The 25,045-nt window shown below is 41.5% G+C and overlaps 1 protein-coding gene across 5 annotated transcripts in view; it reads left to right on the top strand.

The window, feature by feature from the left end:
- The window catches only part of LOC100564947 (ATP-binding cassette sub-family A member 10), a 114,533-nt gene that overhangs the window by 80,490 nt on the left and 8,998 nt on the right, over positions 1-25,045 (top strand). For 4 of the 5 annotated variants that reach the window (XM_062971169.1, XM_008121999.3, XM_008121998.3 and 1 more), the window contains 9 exons: positions 270-383; positions 4,578-4,697; positions 10,403-10,480; positions 14,355-14,446; positions 15,247-15,367; positions 18,400-18,523; positions 20,761-20,852; positions 22,524-22,696; positions 22,965-23,040. In XM_062971169.1, the coding sequence (XP_062827239.1) occupies positions 270-383; positions 4,578-4,697; positions 10,403-10,480; positions 14,355-14,446; positions 15,247-15,367; positions 18,400-18,523; positions 20,761-20,852; positions 22,524-22,696; positions 22,965-23,040 (990 nt within the window). The remainder of the gene's footprint in view (positions 1-269; positions 384-4,577; positions 4,698-10,402; positions 10,481-14,354; positions 14,447-15,246; positions 15,368-18,399; positions 18,524-20,760; positions 20,853-22,523; positions 22,697-22,964; positions 23,041-25,045) is intronic. The other variant, XR_010003106.1, reaches the window with a different exon arrangement.

Genomic DNA, 25,045 nt, shown 5'->3' on the forward strand with positions numbered 1-25,045 from the left:
GGATGCTGTTGCTCCATTCTCTATGACAAAGAGCCATCAGGACTTCCTCCTTCCACCTTCCTCTCGATCACCGCATTTCTGGTCTTGTTATTTATGGTGTCGTAAAATACTGGCGGTTGGTGACGAGCACCAACCGTCAGTCGGACACGACTAAACTTAATGTCAGGGGAAATCCTTCATCTTTACCTACTGATAAATGTTCTAATGTATATGCTGTACATATGTTTTCTAGACATTACGTCCAGTTAATGAGGTTCTCTTCCTTACAGGTATTCTTTCTGCTTGGGTACAGCACATCAATCATCACACTGCAATATGTGCTTGCCTTTGTATTTCGCAAAAGATGGTATCCTAGCAGCTTTTGGTCATTTACGCTCATGTTGGTAAGTGTTTTGCCAGATGCTGGTTTGCGGTAAATGAGGTGAGAGAGGGGAAAGAGGTGGAGAGATGTGCAGTGGCATGACACAAGGAGCAAGAGAGGTAGAAGTGAGGAAAGCTAAGGATGTGTGGCATTGCAAGGTGAGAGAATAGGAGATGTAGCAGCAGAAGATTGAAAAAAAAAGAAAGCATGAGGTGAGTACAAAGAGGAAGGAGCCTCCGGTGGCCTAGGGGATAAAAGCCTCGTGACTTGAAGGTTGGGTTGCTGACCTGAAGGCTGCCTGGTTCGAATCCCACCCGGGGAGAGCGCGGATGAGCTCCCTCTATCAGCTCCAGCTCCATGCGGGGACATGAGAGAAGCCTCCCACAAGGATGGTAAAACATCAAAACATTTGGGCGTCCCCTGGGCAACGTCCTTGCAGACGGCCAATTCTCTCACTCCAGAAGCAACTCTGGTTGCTCCTGATACAAAAAAAAAAAGTACAAAGAGGAGTAAAATGTGGGTCAGACCAGTTAGGAGCAGTGAAGGAGGCAACGTCACAGCAGTAGAGTTCCTTCAGGAGGTGAGGAAACATCTTGTGATGCTCTTGGGAATGAAGGAGCTGGTAAAAGTCAAGAGGAAGTGTCGATTTTGGTAGAAATTGATCTAAACAGTGATAAAGGAGGATTTTTTTGTGGGGGGGGGGGGTGACCTAACTCCATATTTATTTGCCTGAGCAATATAGTAGAGGCATTAGAACTATTTACTCAGGCCCCTTCCACACTGCCCTATATCCCAGGATCTGATCCCAGATTATCTGCTTATCCCAGATTATCCGGCAGCGGAGACTCATATAATCTAGTTTCATCTGTTCCATCAAGTATTTGTTTGTTAGTCAGACCCCAGGAGGAGTTAGGATGCTGATCTTCAATATACAGTCTCACTTATCCAAGCTAAACGGACCGGAATAAGCTTGGATAAGCAAATATCTTGGATAATAAAGAGAGATTAAGGAAAAGCCTATTAAACATCAAATTAGGTTATGATTTTACAAATTAAGCACCAAAACATCATGTTATACAACAAATTTTACAGAAAAAGTAGTTCAATACGCAGTAATGTTATGTTGTAATTACTGTATTTATGAATTTAGCACCAAAATATCATGATATATTGAAAACATTGACTGCAAAAATGGCTTGGATAATCCAGAAATTTGGATAAGCGAGGCTTGGATAAGTGAGACTCTACTGTAATTAAATTCTTCTGTGTTTTGTTACACCTTTTGTAGTGAGTTTCCTACTCTGTTCTTGCTGAGAATAGGGCACCCGAGGAGCATTAACTCAGGAAACAGAACAGAATGTCTTTTTTTCCTCTGACACCACTTTTATTGCCATGGCTCAATGCTATACAATCCTGGGATTTGTAGTTTATTCCCTGACAGCGAAGGCTAAAGACTTTGTAAAACTACAGTCCCCAGGATTCCATAGCATTTAGCCAGGGCAGTTATAGTGGTGTCAAGCTGCATTCATTCTACAGGAAGCTGAGGCGAGGTAAACAGAAGAAGTTCCTTGAGGCAAGAGTTAACCATTTCTCTGGTTTTCCTTTCCACTCCTGGAAACTTTGGTGTTCTAACACTACCATAAGAGTAGGGATATAGAAAGAAGAGTGGAGGAGTAGGCATCCAATCTCCCTTATTTGAAAGGTCAGCCCCTGAAGTTATGAACAAGATAGGTTCTGTAGGTTTGGCTTGTTGTGGATACAAGGATTGGGGATGAAGCTTCAGTGGAGACTCTCTTTCCACATGATATCTCTTTCAGGAGTGAATTTCCCTTCCAAGGGGCAGATTTCTCTCACTTCCTGTTGTCTCACCCCCATTCTTTAGTATGAGTCGTTTGTAAATCAGATGTTTGTAACTGCTTATACGGGTTTTTTTTTTTTCGTGTCAGGAGCAACCGGAGTTGCTTCTGGAGTGAGAGAATTGGCCGTCTGCAAGGACGTTGCCCAGGGGACGCCTGGATGTTTTGATGTTTTTACCATCCTTGTGGGAGGCTTCTCTCGTGTCCCCGCATGGAGCTGGAGCTGATAGAGGGAGCTCATCCACACTCTCCCCAGGTGGGATTCGATCCTGGCAGCTTTCAGGTCAGCAACCCAACCTTCAAGTCACTTAGTCCACTACGCCATCTGGGGGCTCCGCTTATACTGGTAATGGCATATGTTTGTCAATGAGGGATAGAGTGAAGGAGGCTGGCTACATAGCCACTTTCTGCTGAGTTTTTCTCAAGAAGCTCTTGCTCCATCACTGTTAAAAATATGATCGTTGAAATGGTGGGAGCAAAGAGAGGAGATGATTCCAAGTCATGTGTGTTGACTTAAATAAAGCCTCTGTAAAATGAGGTTGACAGAGAAAGTAGATGTCCAAATGAATCCATTTGTCATGGAAAGGTGTGCATGCCCAGCCAATCCGTGCCTTACTCACCCTTCATGCCCAGGGTGTTTGCTCCACCACCGCCAGGTGGAAGGACTGTGAGGTATGCACTGGCTGGGCAACTGGAACCCACAGCAGTCAGATGAATTTGGGAAATGCTATTTATAATAATAATAATAATAATAATAATAATAATAATAATAATTTATTTATATACCATCCTATCTCCTCAGCCCCGGTGGCGAAGTGTGTTAAAGCACTGAGCTGCTGAACTTGCAGACCGAAAGGTCGCAGGTTCAAATCCCGGGAGCGGAATAAGCGCCCGGTGTTAGCTCCAGCTTCTGCCAACCTAGCAGTTTGAAAACATGCCAATGTGAGTAGATTAATGGGTACCGCTCCGGCAGGAAGGTAACGGCATTCCATGCAGTCATGCCGGCCACATGACCTTGGAGGTGTCTACAGACAACGCCGGCTCCTCAGCTTAGAAATGGAGATGATCACCAATCCCCAGAGTCAGACATAACTGGACTTAACGTCAGGGGAAACCTTTACCTTTACCTTATCTCCTCAAGGGACTCCAAGCTGTTTACAGTACAACAGGAAATGTACTACAAGTTAAAAACCGTACAGCAATTAAAACATAATACCACATAAACATGAATGCATAGGACATATAATCATATAAGCATATAACCAAGATTTAAAACTAGTAACAAGGAGCTTTTTGAAATATCTCTTCTCCTGGCTGATCCCGCAGTTCCAAATCCTTAAGCTGTTGTCATTTTTCCCTCTTGCGTCTCACAATCTCTATGTGATTGTGGCTGTTCTATGGGTTCACTATGGTTAGCGTGATCAAATTTTCTGTCAAAACTTAAAAGGAACAGCCAGACATAGTTGCAAAATAAATAAGAAACTTCCACATACTTATTTAATACACCATTAGATCACCCATTTAACCCCTGAAGTGTCTTTCCCTTTTCCTCGCACTGTGGAGTACGGGGAAAGTGGGATGGCTACACTGGCCCTTGTGAACAGAGGAACCAACTTTAAATCTGAACACACACACCATAGTGCAGGACTTAAGCAACCTCTGGAACATTCCCCAATTTTATAATGTGGGGTTTGTTGGATTGTGGTTGTATGTGTATGAAATGTAAATCAAGTGTTTCTGCTGTTTTGCAAGAGTGTGTGTTTCAGTAATGAAACAGTTAACAGCAGGCTAGTTTTGACTGACAGCCTGCTGTTGACCCATTAGGCATGATTTCCAGCTTTGGAAGTCGGGAACTTCCTTTGTACTGAGGAATATGTTTTCTTATCTCTCAGTGTGTGTTGAGCTGGTGCTTGCCGAGCAAAGAGGCTGAAGAGAAATGCCAGCTCAGAGCAATGGCTTTTGCTATGCTTTGTAAATAGGTATTATAGATATTGAAATAAATGTTTGGACTTCAGACAACAGATGTGTCTCAGAGTCTGACATTGAACAGAAGAATTGGTGAGGCAGACGATTGCAACCAATTCATCAGGTCCTGGAGAAGATGATTGATGGAGTTTGGAGAAACCCACCCAGCACGCACCCTGACCTCCACGCTGTCAGGGTTTTCCTTCACAGTAGGAATTAGACATTCAGGAGCAACTTGTGGGCAAACTTGAGGTATGTGACCAGTGTAGATATGCCCAATACTCAAGCTTGGTTCTATCAGGAGTGCTAATTCAGGTGCTGGATCACAGACTTTGTGGAAAATATTTTGGATTATGTGATCAGTATGTTTACAAATATTCTATCTTTCATTTTAGGTGACACTGGTTATCACTGTGATCCATATTGCCTTTTTTCGTTCGACCTATATGATTTATGTGCTGATGTTTTTAATTCCTATGTATCCAAGCATCACCTTTTTACAAGCTTTCATAGTGGTAAGCTAAAGGATCGATTTATTTTCATCCTCTATGCACTGAACAGATATTTCCAATGGAGCAAACAATAATGTGGTCCATTATAACTATTATAACATCCATTTTAGCTCTGTTGTTCGTTATTGGTAGCATGTGGTTGGGAGATGGGGTTAGTTTGAGGCATTGGGTTATGTAATGACTCTTGCTTAACTTCGCTATACAAGTGTTACCTCCCGACCCTCCAAAAAGGTACAGACTTAGGTCAAGATACAGATAGACACTCAGTGTCCTCCTCTCCCGCTGCCCCAGCCAAAGGGAGCAAAGAGTGCCCAGATGCTTTCTTCCTTTCCCTTACTTCCACACAAGGAATGAGTGATGCCAGAGCTATTCCCATCCCACCTTTACTGACCTTAAAGCTTTAGCTGCATCTTCCTCCTTGGAATTCAGCCTGTAAGTGGGGCTTCGTTCCTTGCCTCAAGAGAAGGTAAAGAATGAAGGATACAACCCCTTCCTTTTGCCCAATATTGGATCCTTCCTTCCTTGCTTGTGACGGTGCGAGTGGCGCCATCTATATGTGGAACTGTAAGTTGCAAGATTTGAATTGTATCATGCCTGATTTTGCCTTTAACCTGTAAATGTAGTTGGATTGATTGGTTATTCATAGCTGTCAATCAATGTTGTTTGCACCAGTTTTATTTATTTATTTATTTATTTATTTATTTATTTACAGCATTTATATTCCGCCCTTCTCACCCCGAAGGGGACTCAGGGCGGATCACATTACACATATAGGCAAACATTCAATGCCTTTTAACATAGAACAAAGACAAACAAACATAGGCTCCGAGCGGGCCTCGAACTCATGACCTCCTGGTCAGAGTGATTCATTGCAGTGATTCATTGCAGCTGCTCTCCAGCCTGCGCCACAGCCCGAGCTCCCTCAGCTCCCTCAGCTCAATTGTTTGACTCCACCTTTTCCTGGAGTGGGACAGTGTTTCCTTTTTCATTCTACCATCAAGCTTTCTATCAGATGGACGTGAGAGAGAGACTTGGCTCTCAAAGCCCTTGGTTAAGTTACCTCTCAGCACCAATTCTGAGTTTCTTACCCTTGAGACTTATGCTTCATGTTCAGGGCCAACCTGAACGATGTTGAGGAGTCTCAAGTGCCTTCAAATCAGTTCTTTGGCACCAGAGGAAGACTATGTCTTCAAACATAGGCCATTTGGACTGAGGCTGAGGATTGCTCCGGCATTCACAGCCATTGAGAAAGAGGGACCTGGAAAAGCTTCTCAGCTGCAGAGCTCCTTGGACTTAAGACAACCAAAGACTATAATGTATATTTTCCTTTACCCCTTTGAAACTTCCAGCTTAAAAGGATAACACTTTGTGAACAATAAAACCAGTTTTGAGTTATCTACAGTGTTTTGGTCCTTGGGAGTTCCAGTTTCCCTAAAGGAGGGCAAGAAGCAACCCCCTGGGGAAAGATGTCACGTCCATGCCTCTTTCGCTAAGAGTTATAGCCCCAGGGGCAACAGCACATTGCTTGCTCTTGAGGAGGCTGCTGCTTCTGCCAGAGCCATTTGCAATATCTTCCTTGCAACCCAACTCTCTGTAACCCGGCCTGCAAAAGGGGCTCTGGCAGCAAAGCCTTGAACATAGGGAGGGAGTAGGAAGGGAGACATTGAATCCTTCCTTCCATACCTGGGCTTGAACCTGCTGGTGCCAGAGCCCCATTTAAAGGCCTAGGTGACAGGGAGCTGAGTTGCAAAGAGTGGGTTGCAAACAGGGCTCTGGGAGGAGCCGCCTCCCCAAGAGCAAGGAAGGAAGGAAGGAAAAGTCCAATGCTGGGCAAAGGGAAGATCCTTCATTCCTCACCTGCTTTTGAGACAAGGAAGGAAGCCCCATTAGCAGGCTGGATTGCAAAGAGGAGATACCTGAAGCCAGCATGTCATTGAAGGCAGTCGTATGTGTTTGAGTGTGGCAGTACAAGTCAGTCTGGGCCACATATAAAATACACTAATGACAGCTGATGCGAATAAAAAGGAAAAATAATTAATGCATAATAATCCTATCATTCCCTGCAGAATTTAGTCAGCAATTTAGACCACTTGCAAAGTTCTTTCTGAAACTCTTTCTTCCAAAATCTTACTGCCAGTCCTGTCTGGGCCCTGTGGTTCTGATTGGGAACAGGTCCCAACCACCAACGCCAACTGTTCAGGAGTGGACATTGTTCAAACCACTTTTGGGGCTTTACTGTCATGTTGTGACATTCTAGATAAGCGTCCTTCATGCAGTTACTCTTGCCTGGGAAGTAATTCAGAGTAAAGTTGAATTGGTCCTACCTGATTTGTTTCAGGCTCAGTACCTGGGGGTTCTGTAGGGCCTTCAGATTCTTATGGTCAGTCCAAACCTCAAAAGGGTGTTGGGCCCCTTCCAAAAAATGTCACCAAGCAAGCAGCTTCTTTTTACAGCAAATACCTTTCTGAAACAGTGAGAAAATAGACTAGCTATTTTCTCACTGTTTCAGATACCTTTTTTGATAAGTAGGCACATGGTACCAGTCCCTTCCCTGGAAGGTTCTGGAACAACACTGCCCCATAGGCAGCTGCCACAAGAGGCAGTTCTGGGTCAGGATGTGCCAAGATCGGTTGCTGGGTGAACAGAATTTTCAAGTGATCAAAAGCTAATTGGTGGATGTTCCTTTGAAAACATTTTGAATTAGAGTGAACAGTAAAGGATGGTATATTTATTTTGCGCAAGTTGTCATTTGAATACAGATCTAGACACATTTCATTATTTTTGAATGTATATTTTTGATTGTATATCAGACTGTTTGTGCCAAGTAATAAATAAAAATATTTTTTTTAAATAAAAAGCTAATTGGCACTCCCTAGTTCATTGCAGTTTGGCTCCCGGGAATTTCACTTTTAGCTTACTCTCCTTTCCCCTTTAGTTCTCAACAGTTCTGTCAAGTGAGTTGTTATTTTGGCAAAGTCTTTGATGAATTGCCCGTAGAAATTTGCAAACCCCAAGAAACTTTGCAATTGTCTTGGTACGGGAATCCTCCCAATTCAAAACATCCTGCACTTTATTAGGGTTGATGAATTGCCCATAGAAATTTGCAAATCCCAAGAAACTTTGCAATTGTCTTTTGGTACGGGAATCCTCCCAATTCAAAACATCCTGCACTTTATTAAGGTCTATTTTCACTCCCTCATGAGAGATATGATATCACAAGTAGTCCAGTCCCTCTTTGTGGAACTCACACTTCGAGAGTTTAGCATATAAATGTGCCTCTCTTAACCTTTGTAGCACTTGTTCCTCCAGCATTCGCTAATAAATTAATATGTCGTCTAGAAGAACTAGAACTCCCTTATATAGCAAAGGATGTAGGACTTCATTTATTCTTTGTATGAACACTTGAGAAGCCCCAGATAGTCCAAATGATAACACTTTGTACTGGAAGGCTTCCAGTGGGCAGTTGAATGCTGTTTTCCAGTCATCACCCATTTTAATCCTGATCCTGAAATAGGCCTCCTGCAAGTCCAGCTTTGTAAAAATCTTTCCCTTTGATAAATGCCTCAGCATATCTTTTACTAGAGGCATAGGATACTGACTGGAGGTGCATATGTCATCCAGGCTCCTAAAATCAGTACAAAGTCTCAAAGTGACATTCTTTTTTTTTTGGTCTAAACAGAACAGGAGCAGCCAAAGGTGAATTGGCTGGCTTTATAAACCCTCTTGCCCTCAGGCAGTCTTTCTCCCTCTACGACATGGTATTAGTATACACCTTTGGCTTTGGTAGTTTGGCCTGTGGGTCTATATTTATAGCACAATCAATCTTTCTATGGGGGAAGCTGGTCCGATTCCTTTAATCAAGAACATCCAAATACTCAAGGTAAACTTTTGACATCCCACTAGATCCCTGGCAATGACGCTTGGACTACCATTCCCGCAAGTTCTTACTTTGTGGTTTCCTGGAACCCGGGGGGAGTAAACCCCATTGGCAAATCATAGCACCCCCCAGAACCAGTCTACCTGGGGATCCCTTCTTCTCAACCAGGCCATCTCCAGAATTACTGGATATTGTTTCATGGGGGTCACTACAAATTGTAGTAGCTCCTGGTGAGACCCCACCCTCATCGTTACAAACTCAGTTTTGTATTCCACGGGGGCTCCTCCACCTTGAGTCCCATCCAGTTGGGTTAACACGATGGATCTTTCTAACTGCTCCAGTCATAGCCCCAGCTGTTTGGCCACCACTGGAGAGATGAGATACCGTACACCCACAGTCCAGCAGTGTCGGTAAATTAATTGTCTGTCCCTCCCCCTCCCACCCCTCAATACAACATGAAACAACATAATTTCGCAATCAGCGCTTACCAAAGACTCCACGCCCTGCTAGTTTCTGATTTCCCACCGAGCATGGTTTACAGGAGATCACTGCAGTTTTCCTGGTCCTCCTCTCCTTCGTCTCCCGCCATCTCTGGGCTTAGATCCCCGCCTACACATACACAGACATTCTCCTTTAGATTTTGTCTAATTAAGGTGGAAATATAGATGCAAGTGACTGTGCTTTACCTAAAATCATCCCAATTCAAAAACCCTTTTTTTTCCCTCCAGGAGATTGATCAAGTGTTAACCATAACAGCAGCTTTGAAATACATCAGAACATAATTGGTTCAAAAATTATTGGAAATCAATTCATTTAGAATGTAAGAAAATCTTAAAAATCAACTTGGAATGTAAACCTGAATATTACCTGTTAGGGTTATATGAAATACAAAATCAGGATAAATTAGACTCTTTAAAAGAAAAAGAAAATAAGATAAAAATTTTCACATATGCAGGAACTGCTGCAAGATTGGTATTAGCTAAAAATTGGAAGAACCCCGTGAGTCCCACAATAACAATGTGGTTGGAAAAATTATTGGATATTAAAAATATGGATAAATTAACTTATTTGATAAAAAGAAACACAGGGAAAGCAATGAAACAAACGGACTGGTCGGATCTGGAAGTTTATTTACAGGAAGAATTGAAAGGATAACGAAACAAAAGAATGCGGAAGGAAGAAAGAAGAGTGGAAGTCCATCTCCCCCAACCCCCCTCCCACTTTAGATAGGGACTCAACCCGGGGGTCGTTTTTAGACCCCCATCCCCATTTTTTCCCTTGCTTTCCCTTTTTTCCCCTAATCCAGAACCTTACCCCGATTCACACGAGTTATCCCCTCACACCCTTAAATCCATGTTAGGGCCATTCCCTTCCCTATTTCCTACCCCTCCCATTCCCATTTACCCTGATCCTCCCTCCCTACTCTCCCCTTTAGACAGATTGATGCAATAATGGAAAAAAGCTTTAATAAAGATTATTATTTTTTTTAAAAGAACATAATTGGAACGTAGCTTGGCATATGACAGACAAAGGGCAGAGTAGAGAACGTAAGAAATTCTTATCTCCCATCTTCCCCATGCAGACACAATTGGAAAAGTGAAAATTAAATAGAACTGAGTTCAGTCTTCAACACATAAAATTAGCTCAATCCTGGAAGCCCTCTTGACCTTCTGGAAAACATTGAAAACTCTTTCCATCCAATTGCAAAACAGTATTGCCAGCTTACCTCACTATACAGAATGTACTAAGGCATTTTTTCCCCAGGGACTCTGTACAGTTGCCAACCATCATTATAGAAAATGTTATATGATATCAACTTTGTCTCTTACAGTTACAGCGCCTGCCTTTGCCTGAGGACGAGCAATGGTACACAAGCACTTTAAAGCAACTTTGGAGCTCTACTTTTATGGTGAGCAATTAATGTATGCATTTGGCAAAGAAATAAAAAACAAGGACTCTTATGTATCTATGGAAAATTAGTCCTCCAATACAGTAGAGTCTCACTTATCCAACATAAACGGGCCAGCAGAACATTGGATAAGCGAAAATGTTGGATAATAAGGAGGGCTTAAGAAAAAGCCTATTAAACGTCAAATTACATTATGATTTTACAAATTACGCACAAAAACATCATGGACAGAAAAAGCAGTTCAATACACGGTAACGTTATGTGATAATTACTGCATTTACAAATTTAGCACCAAAACATTGCAATGTATGGAAAACATTGGCTACAAATACATTGACTACTAAAAGGCAAATTATGTTGGATAATACAGAACATTGAATAAGCGAAGGTTGGATAAGTGAGACTCTACTGTAGTTAAAATGTACTTGTATGCTTGGTTTTGAATTTAGCGGCTCTTTCTGAAGGAGAGCCCCCTTTTCAGATGAAGATTTTGGGCGGGTGTTCTAGAGGAAGCCTTAAACTTTTTCTACCTCCAACTTTTTTTTGCCTGAGATTTTTTTTATGTGATCTCAGTTATATAGGTATGTAAAATAGTTCTGCAAATTAAACGTAATAAATCATAAATAAAGTTATTTTAAAATCATTCTTTATCATATTTTTAAAAGCACATTTGCACACTAATGAGATGAATGTGCTTGTTTATTTTTACACAAATAATTAAATCTTGGTGGAATATTTGATTCTGTAGGACAGGGGTCCTCAAACCTTTTAAGTGGAGGGCCGGTTCACGGTCCCTCAGACTGTTGGGGGACCAGACAATGATGAAATAGTCTAAAATTAGGATTGTTGTTGTTGAATCATCCAGCTGGTTCTGCTTTTCGACAGCAAGAAAATGACAAACTCAGAGAGAAGGGGAACGGCAACTCGCACCCTTCCACCCAGCCGTATAACCCAGAATATCAAGGCAGAAAATCCCACAATATCTTCTTTGAATTGGGTTATCTGAGTCCACACTGCCACATAACCCAGTTCAAAGCAGGTAATGTGCGATTTATACAGCTGTGTGGAAAAGGCCTCAGATATATGTATGTGAGAGTGATGGGAATGGCATGGGTCCTTTTCAGCTCCCACAACCATTCTACTGTCACAGATAAGGGGTTTTGTATGTACCCACATGCATATTCATTTATGAAAATGTAAATGGGGATGTGACTCATAGTTTAAGAAGCTTTGCTCCAAAAAAAACCCTGCAAGTGACCCTTTGCTTGCTATTCTGGGATAATGAGTGTCACAACAAGGATTCGTGGGCAATACTTGGCTTTTCCAGCAGAGCAGGAAGTTGAACCAGATGGCCCTTATGATCCTAGTGCTTGTATTCTTTGCAATGTAGCAGAAGGTGGTATTCTGTACCTTCTTGCACAATGTCCTTCGCTAAAGTCTCACAACAGCAGAGAGTGCAATTTTACTCACTGTTCAGGCATGAGAGTGTGCTAAGACACATTCTAACTGTACTTGTTCACTAATGACATTATCACACTCGGACTTTAAAGTGAGCAGCCCTGCATTTTGGGCTTATTCTGCCACCTGCAAAATTCTGGGAAATGTATTTGGGATGGTGAGGACCCCTGTAGCTGAAAATTCAAAAGGCCCTACCCGAAACGACTAGAATTTTGCAGATAACAGAAAAAAACCTAAATGTGGGACTGCCCACTTTAAAGCCCTAGTGAGATCATGTGGTTGGAGAAGAAAGGGAAGCTTTATGATGGAAGTGGAAGCTTCTTTTTCATCCCTGGTTACACAAGGGCACCCAGAGCATGCTAGGGTTGTCAGAGTAATTGCAGCACAGCAGTAGTTGGATGGAATCAGTGGAAAGCAGAATGAAGCGACATCAGAGACATTGGTAAAACTATATACAAAGTTTTACTGACTTCAGTAATAATCAAGACAAACAGACTTGCAGACAGTGGACGAACACAGGAATCTCTCAGCAGACAGCACTCAACTCAACTCAGAACAGAACTGATGCAATCAGCAATGCACACACACTTGTGTCTGGACACTCCCCAGTTCCAGACACACATCAAGGTCATCACAGCTTCTTAATAATTAACTCTTTACAGACTATAGTACACTCTGGATGATGCAATCAGTATGCAATACAGACAAGACACAAATTTCATTTAAACACTACCAATACACAAATCCCACATTAACAAGGGTGTACCCTAATGATATACTTAGGACGTTCTCTAGGAAGGGAGGGAGGGAGGGAGGGGGGGAGAAGTGGGAGCAGCCTCTACCTTCCAGCACGAGTCCACCTCTCGGGCCATGCACTCTAAGAGTATGTTTATTTGATCTCATCTTGTGACTTCCCAATCTGATGTGACTCCAGGTACAGATATCTTACGCCACAATTTAGAGCAGTGGTTCTCATCCTGTGGGTTCCTCTGTGTTTTGACCTACAACTCCCAAAAATCCCAGCCAATTTACCAGTTGTTAGGATTTCTGGGAGTTGAAGGCCAAAACATCTGGGGATTGTCTTGTTTTGTCTTTCAAGAACAGCCTTAAAACACTGTGAAAAGTAAATGAAAACTGCTTTACTTCAGCAAAACATAAAGTACAGCACACTCAGTGGAATAATGCAAAAGGAAATAAGGAAGTTTTAGGGCAATCACAGCTCTTAGTCTCTGATAAATTTCCAAATCAAATAGCAGTCTTACTTCAGACAAAGAATCAGCAATAAATCCATAGGAACAGTTTCCCAGATGCAGATTTGAAGCAGGCACAATGGGAGCAAAGAGTCAGTTTGTTACCAGCAAGAGCTGGCTGCACCTGCTTCTGCTTTATAGCCCTGAGTCCCTTCATAGCTGCTAGAGCAGTTCCTAATTACTTAGCTGCATTTTTGGCAGCTATTCTAGCTGAACGACATCTCTGCTCTGTTTCCTTTCACCTCTCCTGAAATGTGGGTACTTGCAAAATCTCCTCCTCAGATTCCAACTGCCCCTCTGATTCATGAACACTTTCCTGCTCCCCTTCCTCTTCTGAAGAAAAGAAATCCCTAACAGGGACCTACAGTTGAGAACCACTGATTTAGAGAGCAGTGTAATGATTATGAGTATGGTTTTGTAAGGTATTGTCACATAAAGGAGGCAAACTGGTATTGAAGCATACACTGGTTGCATCTGTTGTGGCTCTGCCCTCCCCCATGATAAATCCGCCCCCCTTCTATTGGAAACCCCTCAATAGCTGCAGATCGCATCATATTCCCATCACTCACCCAGTGTAATGAGCCTTTTCTGCTTCTGATCTGAAGTGATGTGCAAAGGCATGATTCTCCTTCTCTCCCACTCGCCGTCTTGTCCTTGCTACTCCCAAGGCTTAGATTTCAAGTTTAATTTGCAATTTTAAAAATAAGCTTGGTTAAAATTTCAAAAAATTATGGAGCAGTGGACATAGAGGAAGATAGAGCTACAAGGTTACGTTGAAGTACGGCCACATGAAAATCAGAGAGGTCTGATAGCAAGAGTATTAATCCCAATATGTTGCCACTATTGATGATAACACAACTTCCATGGAATAGCAGCTTCATATGATAATGTCCTCAGAGTAACTGAATCTTAGAGTTGGAAGGGCCATCTGGTTCAGCCTCCTGCCATGCAGGATGCATAGCCAAAGCACTCCTGAAAGATGCCCATCCAGCCTCTCTTTAACGATATCCAAATGTCCTTAAGGCCTTAGTCAATTCTTATCACTGGTTCTTCCTTAAAGTGAATTGTGAACTATCTTTTTAAAGAAATGTAACCAAACACAAAATTATGTGTGTTCGGGATATATACACTGGTTGAATTTTTTTTTCTGTTCTGTTTTCACATAGCCATATCTCAGCAGTGCAACGTTGATGTTATTACTTTGCTGGCTGGTGAGGAAATATAGCAAGCCAGTTATGAGAAGAGATCCTGTCTTTAGGTTTGTACAGGTCTGTTCATATGCTCATGCAGACAAACGTAGTGATGTAAAAACTGCTCTTATGAAATAATGATTTACAAGCACACCTTTTTTTATAGCCACAGGTTCTGTTTTCAGTGGCTTGTTTTCCTAGTTCAACTCCTAATATTGTAGGAGCCCTCGTTTTGCCATCATTTTATTCAGGCTTGTATTGACTGACAGGTTAGGGACTTGTCCATGTTATTATATCATGTTTTATTTCTATTTTTAAGAATGAGGAAATATAGTAAGCAATGAAACTTTACCTTCAATATAATGAATTATTATGTCTAGCCTCATTCTTATGGCAGAGGTTATTTTATTGTTATGGTGGCAAAAAAATTTAGTGATCCATGTTTATTTTCCTATATCTTTCATGAACCATTTGTTGTTACTTTGCGTAATATAAGGGTTTAATTAATCTTACACAGGCACAATATCCAGTTGTCTTCTAAATTTAGTTGTTGCATTCTTAAAGAGTTAAACAACACTCATAGATAATGCTGCAATTAAGTATATTTGAAAACTTTTTGTTTTGTTTTATGGCTATAATTTCTCAAAAATAGAATTCGCATATTTGGGACAATTTTTTTACAACTGAAAATATTAGTAATGTTAAAATATAGGAAAACATAATATCATAAGGACAGAATTTTCAGAGTTGTTAGTCATTCAGATTCTGGCTTTATTATGGACCATTAATTCCTTTCCTCATAGAAAACTGTATACACTTTTTAGTATGCTGTAACTTCAACCATTTTTTTGATGCCTTTGATCTGCAGGATTTCTCCGCAGAGCCAAAGCATTCACCAGAATCCTGAAGAACCCAGTGAAAATGATAGAGATGTTAAAGAGGAAAGGGCAAGAGCTCAAAGTGCCCTGGCATCTGAAAATCAGGAAGAGGTAAAACATGCACTTTTCTCATGCAGTTTTTTTTATAGAATTATAGAGTCATAGAATTGGAAGAGACCTTGTGGGCCATCCAGTCCGACCCCCTGCCAAGAAGCAGGAAAATCTCATTCAAAGCACCCCCAACAGATGGCCATCCAGCCTCTGCTTAAAAGCCTCCAAAGTGTTGGGAAACATCCTGGAGTACTCAAGTCTAAATGTGGTTAAATAGATGATAGAGTTAGATTGAGGGAATCCTTTCCCTGTTTCCAAAGCATGCCTAGACAGGCTTTACTGTGTTTCGCTCTATCCTGTTTACGTCACATCCTTTACTTTGAAGTTAGTAGAAATGTGAATCTCTAGGGACACTAACTTCTCATTGGTCAGAATGTCTTTTATGGCCCCAATAAACTGGACCATGCGGTTGGAACCATTTTGGTTCATTCCTCTCCCGTTGTTCTTCTAGCTAACAAGAAACATCTCACCATTTCTCCTGGCAAGATGTAGCTATTTAGATGTTTGTTATTTTTCCTTTCTTATTTTTCCTTAGAAACCGGTCTAGAGTAGACTAGACAGCTCCCAAGCCTTTCTACCTTAGTGACCGTATCTCCTATCATAAACCCGCCCGCTCTCTTCAATCGTCAGGGGAGGCTCTCCTGTCGCCTCTGCCTATATCTCAGGCCCGTCTTGTGGGAACAAGGGAGAGGGCCTTTTCTGCTGTGGCCCCCCGACTGTGGAATTCACTGCCCATTGAGATTAGGCAGGCCCCCACTTTGCTAGCCTTTAAGAAAGACTTAAAAACATGGCTCTTCCGGTGTGCCTTTGGAGAGTAACTGTCATATTTTCCTTCGGTTATTCCCTTAGGATGTCTATCCTCTAGACTGTTCCACTATTTTATGTCCCTGCTCCCCGTGGTTTTATTCATATGTCTTTCTCACCAAGTTTTAATTTAGTGTTCATGTGGCCTGCCCTGGTTTTTATTGCTTTTTCTGAATTTTGGATTGTAATGTATGTTATTATTTATTGTATTGTTAAATTGTGTTATGATATGTTGTTTTATATTTTGTCATATTGTATGGTTTTGGGCATGGCCCCATGTAAGCTTCCCCGAGTCCCCGTTGGGGAGATGGTGGCGGGGTATAAATAAAGTTTTATTATTATTATTATTATATTATTATCTACAATGGAGTTCTTTTTACCTGAATAAATACCTTTTTTGAACTTTTATTGAGACTCTGCAGGCCATTGCAATCCTAAATGGTGAAAGGCTTCTCTTGCTCACCCCGTGTAAGTTAACTGCTGCATTTGAAAGCTTTGCTTTTGCTACTCTGCTGATTTTTGGTGGAATCTCCCCCAGAGAGGGTTAAATTGAGTCTAACCGCTCAGAGATTGCCACAACACAAAGAAGGAGCCTCCACCACACTCCGGGGCCAAGAGTTCCACTGCCGAACAGCTCTCACAGTTAGGAAGTTCTACCTAATGTTCAGGTGGAAGCAGAGGCGGCCCAACCATAAGGCAAACTAGGCACTTGCCTGTGGCGCCAATGTCCTGATTTTAGAGGGTTTTTTTAAATACCGGGGGCTTTCTGGGTTATCTCAGTCCACACTGCCCTATATCCCTGTTCAATGTTTGGTGCTAAATTCACAAATATAGTAATTCCTACATAACATTACCATGTATTGAACTGCTTTTTCTGTTGATTCGTTGTAAAACATGATGTTTTGGTGCTTAATTTGTAAAATCGTAATGTAATTTGATGTTTAATAGGCTTTTCCTTAACCCCTCCTTATTATCCAACATTTTCGCTTATTCCAACGCTTTTAATTTTCAGTGATTGGTTTGGGGGGAGGGGCAAAATTCTGTTTGCCTACACTTGAAAATTACCTAGGGCCGGCTCTGGGTGGAAGGAATCTCCTTTTCTTTAGTTTGAAGCCATTGTTCCTAGTCTTCAGGGCAGCAGAAAACAAGCTTGCTCCCTTCTCTCTATGACTTCTCCTTACATCTTTATACATGGATCTCATCATGTCTCCTCTCAGCCTTCTATTCTGCAGGCTCAACGTGCCCAACTCTTTTAAGCCGCTCCTCATAGGGCTTGTTCTCCAGACCTTTGATCATTTTAGTTGCCCTCCTCTGGACACTTTCCAGCTTGTCAACATCTCCCTTCAATTGCGGTGCCCAGAATTGGACACAGTATTCCAGGTGTGGTCTGACCAAGGCAGAATAAAGGGGTAGCATGACTTCCCTGGATCTAGACAATATAATCCTATTAATTCAGGCCAAAATCCCATTGGCTTTTTTTGCTGCCGCATCACATTGTTGAGTCATGTTTAACTTGTTGTCCATGAGGACTCCAAGATCTTTTTCACACATACTGCTGTTGAACCAGGTGTCCCCCATTCTGTATCTTTGCATTTCATTTTTTTTCTGCTTAAGTGGAGCATCTTGCATCTTGTTAAGATCGTTTTGAATTCTGCTCCTGTCTTCTGGAGTATTGGCTATCCCTCCCAATATGGTGTTGTTTGCAAACTTGATAATCATGCCTTCTAGCCCTTCATCTAAGTCAGTAATAAAGATGTTGAACACAGCCAGGCCCAGGACGGAAGCCTGTGGCACTCCACTCGTCACTTCTTAAGTATTTAGATACATTTATAAACCACTTAAACAATATCTCAAAGCAGTATATACAAATGCAATTGTCAAAAGATATAAAACTTTAAAAACTATAATCAAAATTAAAACATATTTATAATGCCTGTGAAAGAGGCAATGTACATAGGTTTTCAACTGTTATTTTGCATGATTCTAAAGTATCAAGCCATGGTAGTTAAAGTGGTGTCGAACTGCATTAATTCTACAGTGTAGATGCACTTCATATGTCCACCCAGAGTTACATGGATGGGCATCCTGATTTGATAAAACACAACCTCCTCTGTTTCCGTCCTTGTCTAAAGGTTGATTTGACTTTGGTCAGTTGTGGCCAAAAGAGAATGATATAAAATAGCCATGCATAAGTGGCATAAATAAGCTTCTTTCTTGTCCCGATTTAGAAACCAGTTGTCCTTGTCCACAACCTACGCAAGGAGTACAGAAGCAAGAAGAGCTGTTCCTGCTTGAAGAACAAGGCAGGAGGCAAAGTGGCCACTAGAACTGTCTCATTTTGTGTTAAAAAAGGTTAGATGACCAGAAAAAGAGTGTTTTGCTGTTTCACAAAAATATTTTGAACTGGGGAAAAAGGAAACGACTTTGGGCTGGATTCAGAGTTAGGCATATGGACAGTTTTTCATCCTGCAGCGAAAAAATGCGATGAACAAGTTGAACTGCCAGGAGCTGGGGAACTTTTTCCATTAGTTCTTTAGAAGACATATATTATATCTGCTTCTATAATTTTGTAATTATTTGCAGAAATATTTGAGTTATTGGCTGAAAATGCTATTTCTTTTCTTCGCACTGTAAGCTAATCTAATAGCAAAAAGAAAAGTTTTAACACTGCAGTTGTAGGTCCCATTGAATTCAGTGATACTCACGTCTAGGTAAATGGATCAAAGCTTAATTCTAGAGTTAGGTAAAAAGGGCAAATGAAACAGCACTTGCAGAGTCTTTCCATTCATTTGCATCAATTTCTATTTTCATTATTTCAATGTGGACATTATTATTTTATCAAAAATGAACATAAACATACACAGCCTATCAACAACAATTCTTAATTGATTAGTCACTTTTGACCATATCAAAACATACAATACGTACACACTTACGCATACATACAATAAAACCATGTAAAGATACAAAACGGACAAGACACTTGTTTTACTTACCCCTGTCCTTGTTCAAACCTTTCCTTAGGAAATTACTAATTTTAACCTTTTTACTCTGTCTAGGGGCGGGTTATTAGGCCGCAGGTCGGGATGTTTTGTATCTTTACATGGTTTTATTGTATGTATGCGTAAGTGAGTACATATTGTATGTTTTACATGTTTTGATATGCTCAAAAGTGACTAATCAATAAAGAATTATTGTTGTTGTACACAGCCTATCTTTCTGGTGTAATCACAACAGAATGACAATGTGTGCTCTTGGTATCGGCTGGGATTCAGACCCAGATCACACATGGAAACCAAAATCTGTGGATACTCAAGCCCATTAGATATAATGGCAGAGTAAAATGGCACCCCTTATATAAAGGCAAAAGGTAAAGGTTTTCCCCTGACATTAAGTCCAGTCGTGTCCAACTCTGGGGGTTGGTGGTCATCTCCCTTTCTAAGCCAAAGAGCCGGCATTGTCCATAGACACCTTCAAGGTGATGTGACTGGCATGACTGCATGGAGCGCCCTTACCTTCTCGCCGGAGCGGTACCTATTGATCTACTCATGTTTGCATGTTTTTGAATTGCTAGGTTGGCAGAAGCTGGGGCTAACAGTGGGTTGTCACTCTGCTCCCCGGATTCGAACCTGCGACCTTTCAGTCCGCAAGTTCAGCAACTCAGCACTTTAACACGCTTCGCCTCCCCCCCCCCCCCCCCTTTATATAAAAATGACAAAATCAGAGTTTGATTTTAGGGTCATTTCCTTGCTTGGAATATTTTCAGGCTACTAATGGTTGAATCCGTGGGTGCAGAATCTGTTCATAGCTTAGCCTCTCACTATCTCAGTCACTTTCTCCTACACACGTTCTGAACTGATTATGAGATTTATGGCCACATCAAGGACTTCATCAGATAGTTTTTGGAGTTAGGAAATAGAGTCCCACGGAGGCCATCACATAATGTAAGGGCACTTCCAGTTGGACTCTGTGGTGCTCTGTTTTCTAAGCACATGGAAGCATACTCTGAAGACTATCTTTGGGAGTTGACTCCAAATGGGAGAAAGCAGAGGAAGTGGGGAAGTGAGGAGAATACAGGGAAAGGCACAGAAATGACGTGGGATGACTGGTGATCCCAAAAGATGGGGAGGAAACAGGATGAGACCGTTCCCTCTGCCTTCCTCCTTACTCTATTGTGGTATACTTAAGCAAAGTTACTAGTGAATTGACTACTTTTATTTAGAAAAGGATATCATAGGTATACCCAATGAAAACAATCATTAGTGCTTCCTACCACAGAGCTTATTTGATCTCCAAGAAGAATGGTGATTTCAGGACTGCTTCCACATCATATACATAGTGGGGAATGAGCACACACTTTTATCCTTGGCTCCAGCCATACAATATGTCTTGTCGGGATTTTCTCTCAATTTGTTGTCCCTCATCCTGTATATCTCTGTCCAGTGATCAGTGGAACATCCAATCAAATAATCCTGAAATATTTCTTACAAATCTGTTTTAATATCAGTGATTCTTTTGCTCGGTATGGCATTGTATTTGAGTGTCATTAATTCAAAAAAAAAACAACGGGTATTTGTTGTTTATTTTAGGAGAGGTTTTAGGGCTATTGGGACCCAATGGAGCTGGTAAAAGTACAACAATTAGCCTGATAACAGGAGACACAAATCCAACAGCTGGACAGGTAAGGGATGTCAGTTTTGAAGACAATTTAATCTAAAAGCAAAACCAACTAATTATAATTTAATTAAATATTACGTAGTCTGTATAGAAATCTATTATTGTACAAAGAATGTAATCCTAAATCCTACCTTCATTAAAAAAAGAAGTTCAATTAAAATTGTTGGGATTTACTTCTGAGTTAGAAAAGAACAGGATTGTCCTGTAAAACTATTTCTGAAATAATTTTTTCTCAACTTGATCAAGCAGTTAGTTTTCAGATGTGTAATATGTTAGTCAAACAATTAGCTTACACATAAGGTAAAGGTAAAGGTTTTCCCCTGACGTTAAGCCCAGTTGTGTCCGACTCTGGGGGTTGGTGCTCATCCCCATTTCTAAGCCAAAGAGCCGGCGTTGTCTGTAGACACCTCCAAGGTCATGTGGCCGGCATCACTGCATGGAGTGCCATTATCTTCCCGCCGGAGGGGTACTATTGATCTACTCACATTTGCATGTTTTCGAACTGCTAGGTCAGCAGAAGCTGGGGCTAACAGCGGGAGCTCACTCCAATAGAATTGTGTAGATCAATAAGTACCACTCTGGTGGGAAAGTAGCAGCGCTCCATGCAGTCATGCCAGCCACATGACCTTGGAGGTGTCTACAGACAACGCTGGCTCTTCATCTTAGAAATGGAGGTGAGCACCAACCCCTAGAGTCGGACACAACTAGACTTAATGTCAGGGGAAAACCTTTACCTTTACTAAATATATAGCAATAAAAGGTTTAAGCTAAAATATCATATTTTTGCACATCATGGCAATGTGACCCTTGAGAACGATAGTAAAGTTGAATTTTGCCCCCAGACTGAAAAAAGAACCCCTGCTGTTGACCTAGACAGAATCAGATTGCATATGTCAGTGTTTGAGAATGCCTTGCTGTATGTGTCTTTATTTTATCATGTTAATTAATGTCAAATTAGTTTTCTTTCATTGCATTGTTCATTATTTATATCTGATCTGCCAAATACTGCTTTTACATGATTAACAGCCTTTTCATACTGGCCGCCGAAAACGCCAGAATTGCCAAGCGTCAGGTGCCCGGCTTCCCCCCATTGTTGCTAGTGCAACATGGGAAGCCTTCTGTGTTGCTGCTGCAGAAGCATATGGTGGTTCTGCGAGAGTTTAGCTGCGGAGCCCTACTGGAAGTAGTATTATGTTGTGGGATTGGAGTTGGCAGGCTCCATGGCTAGACTATCGCTGAACCGGTACATGCGACGAAACAAGCCCCATCTGATGAGGTTGTAAGTTATCCTGGTAGGATTTCCCCCTCTTACTAGGAAATCGCAAACTACCCTAGATTCTTAGTGTTATATGATGTGGAAGGATACTGTTCATGAATTACATTTATTTATTTACAGTATTTATATTCCGCCCTTCTCACCCCGAAGGGGACTCAAGGCGGATCACATTGCACATATAAGGCAAACATTCAATGACATAACATAGAACGGAGACAGAGACAGACGCAGGCACAGGCTGGCCTCGAACTCATGACCTCTTGGTCAGAGTGATTTGTTGCAGCTGGCTGCTAACCAGCCTGCGCCACAGCCCTGCCTATGAAATCTTTTGTATTGCAAAATATATTTTTACACTGAATGAAACTTCAATATGGCCACAATATCTGCTATTTGGAACAGGTGCTGATAAAAGGGGCTCGTGTATCAGCAGTGGAAGAGAACGCGGGTGGCTTTCTTGGCTACTGCCCTCAGGACAACGCTCTCTGGCCCAACCTGACGGTGAAAGAACATCTGGAGATTTATGCAGCTGTCAAAGGGATAAAGAAAGATGCCACTGCTTCTGCTGTTGATCGGTAAGAACAGAAGATGCTGCTTCCATTGTAAAATCCACACCTTCTAAAAATAAATGCTCCCCTTTGTTACCTTGCACAGGTCATTATCAGTGTTGGGTGTGGGACAGAAAAATGAAAGATTTGTACCTATTTGAATAATGTGTTCCATCTTTCTACAATGTTATAATAACATCCCTGAAAGTCCTGCTATGTCTTGTTTGTGCAGTTGTCGTGCAAAACAGATCAGCTGTATGATAAACCAAACATTGTAGTTTTAATTTTCTTTCAGAATAGCAAAAGCTCTAGAACTCCAAGAACATTTCAAAAAGACTGTTAAGTCACTACCTGCTGGATTAGCTAGAAAAGTAAGTTCTGTGTTTCATTAGTCTTGAACTAATCTAGGTATTACAAATGACCTGTTCCTTCCAATGTTGCTTGCAGTTTACCGTTCCTTCTCATAATGGTCTCTGCTGCCCCTTCCTACTCTAGACATTAATCCTTTGTTGGTTTCACCCTGATGTTGTTCAGTGAGTCCTTCCTAAAATCAAATTGTAATAGGATGAAACATGGGGAAGCATCACCACTACTGGCTTATTGGCATAGGCAACCATCTATGGAGGCTATTGAAAATGTGGAGTTGGTTGCATACAGACATACTTTATAGGTCAGATGGTGTCCTCATTTTAATATAAAACTGTTTTATTTTTTTCACGTCAGGAGCAACATGAGAAACTGCAAGTCGCTTCTGGTTTGAGAGAATTGGCCGTCTGCAAGGACGTTGCCCAAGGGACAAAGGGATGTTTGATGTTTTACCATCCTTGTGGGAGGCTTCTCTCAGGTCCCCACATGGGGAGCTGGAACTGACAGAAGGAGCTCACCCTGCTCTTCCCAGATTCGAACCGCTGACCTGTCAATCAGCAGTTTTTCCAGCACAAGGGTTTAACCCATTGCGCCACCAGGGGCTCCCAAACTGTTTTATACGTTTATTGGATTTTGTGGTGTTAATATAGGAAGGCTATGATAAGGAGCAGGCCCCTGGTGGTGGCGCAGTGTGTTAAAGTGCTGAGCCGCTGAACTTGCAGACCGAAAGGTCCCAGCTTCAAATCCCAGGAGCGGAATGTGCGCCCGCTGTTAGCCCCAGCTCCTGCCAACCTAGCAGTTCGAAAACATGCCAATGTGAGTAGATAAATAGGTACCGCTCCAGCGGGAAGGTAACAGCGCTCCATGCAGTCATGCTGGCCACATGACCTTGGAGGTGTCTACGGACAACGCTGGTTCTTCGGCTTAGAAATGGAGATGAGCACCAACCCCCAGAGTCGGTCACGACTGGACTTAACGTCAGGGGAAAACCTTTACCTTTACCTATGATAAGGAGTAACAGAATACTGCAGAGTATTGTCTAAATATATTAAAACCAACTCCAAAATGGACTTGGTTTTGAGCACATTGTTTGCTGCTCCAAATGCGACCATGCAGCATCTAGGGACTAGACATTAAACAATCCAACTGGATGGTACCTTATGAGGGTCTTCCTCCAGAGGCAAACCAAGAATGGGCGACTTGAAAGTCCCTGAACAGACTCAGAAGTGAAGTTGGCAGATCAAAAGACAACCTGACAAAATGGCACTAACTAGAAGAATCCTCCACCTTTTGTGACTGTGGAGCAGAGCAAACAACTCAGCATCTGTGTGCTTGCCCACAATGCCCTGCCTCATGCACAGAGGAAGAACTGTTTAAAGTTACAGACAATGTGGTCGCTGTTGTCCGTGCTTGGTCTACAATTATTTAGCTGCTTTTGCTCCCTTTATTTTATCAATTTTATTCTGATTTATTTATACAATGCTTCTGACACAAAATCAATAAAAAGTCAACTGTCCTGCTTTGATTATGCATCCTGCTCATTTTGGAATTGTCTGGCATATGTTTAATGAAAATAAAAGGAAATAATTATATTTAGAACCATTTTCAAAGAGAAAGCTATTTTAAGTCTGCAAAAAGGTGGGTAGGAGAATGAAGGAATCCAGCAGCATCTTCCAGACCGACTGGCTAACTTAGCATGAGCTTTCATACCATGTTTCCCTGAAAATAAGACAGTGTCTTATATTAATTTTTGATCCCAAAGATGCGCTAGGTCTTATTTTTAGGGGCTGTCTTATTTTTCCATGAAGAAGAATTCACATTTATTGTTGAACAAAAAATGAATATTTATTATATACTGTTCAGTAGTTGTCATCACAAACCAGCATAACCAGACAAACTGTGAATCCTATCAAGAATTTCTTGTTACTACCACTATTTCCATGTACAACAATCTATGGTAGGTATATTTACCAATTCTGCACACTCTGGTGTTCTGTTTGGCAGGTGTGC

The sequence above is a fragment of the Anolis carolinensis genome, chromosome 2 (assembly GCF_035594765.1).
Source record: "Anolis carolinensis isolate JA03-04 chromosome 2, rAnoCar3.1.pri, whole genome shotgun sequence".
Taxonomy (NCBI): domain Eukaryota; kingdom Metazoa; phylum Chordata; class Lepidosauria; order Squamata; family Dactyloidae; genus Anolis; species Anolis carolinensis.